Source organism: Panthera onca, chromosome D1, assembly GCF_046562875.1.
Source record: "Panthera onca isolate mPanOnc1 chromosome D1, mPanOnc1 haplotype 2, whole genome shotgun sequence".
Taxonomy (NCBI): Eukaryota; Metazoa; Chordata; class Mammalia; order Carnivora; family Felidae; genus Panthera; species Panthera onca.
This window is the reverse complement of record NC_138348.1, coordinates 51306576-51311715: the sequence shown is the minus strand read 5'-3', so window position 1 is coordinate 51311715 and position 5140 is coordinate 51306576. Positions and strand designations below refer to the sequence as shown.

Below are 5140 nucleotides of genomic sequence, written 5' to 3'. Positions count from 1 at the left end.
ACCTTGTGTGTATGTATGCATTTAAAAACATTTAAAATCTGGGTCACTTGGGTGGCTCAGTCAGTTAAGCGTCCAACTTTGCCTCAGGTCATGATCTCATGGCTTGTGGGTTCCAGCCCCGTGTCAGGCTCTGCGCTGTCAGCTCAGAGCTTGGAGCCTGCTTCGGATTCTTTGTCTCCCTCTTTCTCTGCTCCTCTCCTGCTCGCACTTTGTCTGTCTGACTGTCTCTCAATAATAAATAAACATTAAAAATTTTTAAAAATCTGCTCTTGCAAGTATTGTATATAGTACAATATTGTTAACTATAGTCACCACCACCACTGTACATTATATCCCCTTATTTATCCTATAACTGGAAATTTGTACCCTTTAACCAATATCCCTCCATCTGTTTCTACGAGTTTGGTTCTTTTAGATTCCACACATAAGTGAGATCATACGTTATTTGTCTTTCCCTGTCTGACTTATTTTATTTAGCATAATGCCCTCAAGTTTCATCCATGCTGTTTGTTGCAAATGGCAGGTTGTTTTTTTAATGACTGAATAATATTCCTCTGTGTGTGTGTGCATGTGTGTGTGTATGCATGTGTGTGTGACATTTTCTTTATCCTTTCATCCACTGACGGACATTTAGATTGTTTCCATGTCTTAGGTATGGTAACTAATGTCACAATAAACATGGGAGAGCAAATATCTCTTAACACCATCTCAAAGGTATTAAGTGTGTAACAGTAAATGGGTATGGGTAAATACGATATGATTTGTTTTAGAAAATATGGTAAAAAAGCAGAAAATACATCATAAAAGAGTAACAATAGGAAATGATGAACTCTTTCCAGAGCTCAGGCTCCATTCTTCCTTGTGTTTTATTCTTAGACAGCTCAAGGCCCTTTCTTTTCCAACTGAGATACCGACCCAGCCTCTTTTCCTGACACTAGAAAGGAGTCTGATAAACAAACCGAGATTCTGATTCCTCCAATCAAGAATCTCTCTCCATGACTGAAGCTGGAGATTCATTTCTGTATTGATGGCTGAAGGAAACTGGACAAGGGTTGGGGAGTTTATCCTCATGAGCTTCTCTTCCCTGCCTACTGAAATACAGTCACTACTCTTCCTGATATTTCTAATCATCTACCTGGTCACACTATTGGGAAACAGCCTCATCATTCTTGTTACCTTGACTGACCCCATGCTGCACAGCCCCATGTACTTCTTTCTCAGGAACTTGTCCCTCTTGGAAATTGGCTTCAACCTAGTCATCGTGCCCAAGATGCTGGGGACCCTGCTTGCCTGGGACACAACCGTCTCCTTCCTTGGCTGTGCCATGCAGATGTATTTCTTGTTCTTCTTTGGAGCTGCTGAATGCGTCCTCCTGGCCACCATGGCATATGACCGCTATGTAGCCATCTGCAATCCCTTGCACTACCCAGTCATCATGAACCAGAGGACACGTGCCAAATTGGCTGTTGCCTCCTGGTTTCCAGGCTTTCCCGTAGCTACTGTGCAGACCACTTGGCTCTTCAGCTTTCCATTCTGTGGCACCAACAAGGTGAACCACTTCTTCTGTGACAGCCCACCTGTGCTGAGACTGGTGTGTGCAGACACAGCAATGTTTGAGATCTATGCGATTGTTGGAACTGTGCTGGTCGTCATGATACCCTGCTTGCTGATCCTGTGTTCCTACATTCGCATTGCTGCTGCCATCCTTAAGATTCCATCAGCTAAAGGGAAGCATAAAGCCTTCTCTACCTGCTCCTCCCACCTCCTTGTTGTCTCCCTTTTCTATGTGTCATTAAGCCTCACCTACTTCCGGCCTAAATCCAATAATTCGCCTGAGAGCAAAAAGCTGCTGTCATTGTCCTACACTGTTGTGACTCCCATGTTGAACCCCATCATCTATAGCCTAAGAAATAATGAGGTGAAGAATGCCCTTGGCCGGACTTTCCGCAAGGCTTTCGGCCTTAGAATTTGCATCCCATAGACATTAAGAAATGAGAGTAAAGTGTACTCAATGTGGAGCAATCAGTTTCATATTTGGGATTCCTCTGCCTCCCTTGCCATCTCTGTTGGGATGAAACCCAGCTGCTGGAATGACTATTGGGAAGCTCAGAAGAGGGAAAAGAGCAGAGAAGTAGGTTGGCCCTGTTTCTACCTCCTGGAAAACTCCTCTGTTCATTGTAGGTTTATGTTATTTTTCTTATTGGTACAGCGGCACTTTGACACTTCTATGACTAACCTATTCCTGGTATTGACTTTGTTAATGTGTGCCAATGTGACAAACATGGGAGACAATATGAAACTGCTTGTAGTATGAACTTGGGAGACACAAAGTCATCTTGGCACTTTATCTTGTTTTGGACAAGTCTAACTTCATTCCATTGGAAAAAAGCCTATAATCCAGGTTTATATAATTTATTCATTTCATTTTGTATGCTTCTGAGGCAGTACTGGCTCTTAAGTTAGTTGGTGTTTCATGTGGATAGAGGAAGTGGAACAGTACTCTCCATGCATATTCCTTTATAATCCCACGGGCCTTACTCAATTCATTCCTCAGGCTATTTTTCCCAGGTAATATTACATTACAAAAAAATGATACTCAATATTACCAACTCATCATCAGCAAACGTTTTCCTTGTTTGGCTAACAAATAAGCCTTTGGAAACTTAAATTACTTTCAGCCTCATTGTCATTTTATATTTTTATGAAGAAATTCTACTTTAGATACTCCATTTACAGTTTTCAGATCTGTCTGTTACTTTCTGTGAGTTGTATAATTTCAATAAATATTTAATCTAGAGATTCTTTCTGTCAGTGGGTAATAATTTCAATAAGTATTTAATCTAGAGATGTCTATGTATACTGTATTCTTTAACATAGAGTATCATTACATAATAAACACAATGATTTATCATCCAATTTGATAACAGAATAATCTGATCCCACCATGCTTTTTTAAAGTTTTTGTTTTAATTCCAGTTAGTTAACATATAGTATTATATTAGTTTCAGGTGTACAATATTCAACAATTCCATACATCACCCAGTGCTCATCATAAAAAGTGCACTTCCTAATCCCCATCACCTATTTTACCCATCCTCCTGACTCCCTCCCTCTGTTAATCATCAATGTGTTCTCTATAACTAAAAGTCTGTTTCTTAGTTTGTCTCTCTCTCTCTCCCATTTCCTCTTTGCTATTTTTTATTTGCTTGTTTCTTAAACTCCACATATGAGTGAAATCATATGGTATTTGTCTTTCTGACTGACTTATTTCACTTACCATTATTCTCTCTAGCTCTATCATGTCATTGCAAATGGCAAGATTTCATTATTTTTTATGGCTGAGTAATATCCCATTGTATATATGTACCACATCTTCTTTATCCATTCATCTATGAGTCAACACTCAGGCTGCTTCCATAGTTTGGCTATTGTAAATAATGCAGGTATACACAGGGAGGGTGCATGTATCCCTTTGAATTAGCATTTTTGTATTCTTTAAGTGCCAGTAACACTCTACTGTACTTTAAAATGTGGCATTTGAAGTTTAGTTCCTTTTCTCATTTTGACATCGTGGGCTTGCACTGATAATAATATAAGTAAATAAAGTATTGAAGTATAGAGACACCTGTGGCACTCAAAATGCTGTCAAGTAATAACTGCATCACTGTATAATTTTTAACTTATTAATACTTACTTTTTGCAAGAGTCGTTTACTCTTAGCAGCAGACCAGGCCATGTTCACACTCTTATAATTTGACAAGAGCTACAACAAGACTGACTAATTAAATTGTAACCATTTCTCTCCTATGTTCACCTGCCCTGATTCCTGGAAAATTTTTTTTCATTTTCATTGAGATATAATTGGCACATAGTATTATGGAAGTTTCAGATGTACAACATAATGACTTTACATATGTATCTTTGCAAAATAATTACCAAAGTTCAGTTACCATCCATCACCTCACGTAGTTAAATATTTTTTTCTTGTGCATCACTGTGGTTTTTAACACCCTAAATAGGGGGCATCTGGATGGTTCAGTTGGTTAAGTGTCTGACTCTTGATTTTGGCAAAGGTCATGATGTCATGGTTCATGAGATTGAGTCCCACACCTGGCTCCATGTTGTAATGGAGACTGCTTGGGATTCTTTCTCTCCCTCTCTCTCTGCCTCTCCGTTGCTCACTCATGCTCTCTGCCTTTCTCAAAATAAATAAATAAACTTAAAAAAATTTAATACCCCTAGCTGCAGATGAAGGCACCACTAATGTATGAGTTCTACATAGCTGCTCAGCTATACTGTTGTAGGATGAAAACAGCCATAATATATAAATGAACAAGCATGGCTGCGTTTCAATAAAACATTTCTGGATACTAGAATTTGATTTTCATATACTGTTCGTACATCAAGGAATATTCTTCTTCTGATTTTTTCTAGCCATTTAAAAATGTAAAAACCATTCTTAACTCATGAACTATATATAATAAAGACCAGTGGACGGTGGGATTTGCCTGTAGGCTATAGTTTGCTAACATCTGGGTAAAAGCATGAACTCTGAAGTTAAAATGCCTAGGTTTTATCCTGGTTCTGCCACTTGACAGCTTGGTGATATAGGACAAGTTATTTTGCACCCCTCTTCTTCAGTTTCCTCTTCTGTAAAGTGAAGATAATAATAACACCTATTTCTTCCCCTTTTTCATCATGGTTGAGAGGATTAAATGAGTTAATATATGTGAATCATTAAGGAACAATGTTGGACACATAGGAGTTTGTATAGAAATGTTAGCCATTATAAAGATCTGATTATTGGGTGGGGGAAGTGATGATGATAGTGAGAATAATAGAAATTATGACATGGGAGGGAAAACTGGAGGGAGATGAAGGGGAGGAGTTGGTAGGAGTCAAATCTTGAAAGGCCTTCCATGCCAAAGAGCTTGAACACTATTTTGTGCACAAGAGAGGTCAGTTGAATGGTTTTCAGGATAAGGACAAAATCAAGTCTGTATTTTAGAAATATTACTTGGCAGTGATGAGAAAAGTGGGTGGTAAAGGGACACAATCTGTAAGATAGACACCAGTCAAAAGACCTTTGTAATTGGGCAGTTAAAAGATTATAAGACCAAAATTCAGTGCAAGGAAAACC

The 5140-nt window shown here is 38.7% G+C and overlaps 1 protein-coding gene across 1 annotated transcript; it reads left to right on the top strand.

Annotated features, from left to right (window-relative positions):
• Nucleotides 1–986: 986 nt before the first annotated feature.
• LOC132660620 (olfactory receptor 10A2) lies at nucleotides 987–1981 on the top strand. Its single transcript, XM_078433997.2, has one exon. The coding sequence runs from the start codon at nucleotides 1028–1030 to the stop codon at nucleotides 1979–1981; it is 954 nt and encodes a 317-aa protein (XP_078290123.2). The 5' UTR covers nucleotides 987–1027.
• Nucleotides 1982–5140: the final 3159 nt, after the last annotated feature.

Excerpts from the sequence above, each read along its gene's own strand:
- LOC132660620 (XM_078433997.2), top strand. The coding sequence starts at position 1,028 with ATGGCTGAAGGAAACTGGACAAGGGTTGGGGAGTTTATCCTCATGAGC.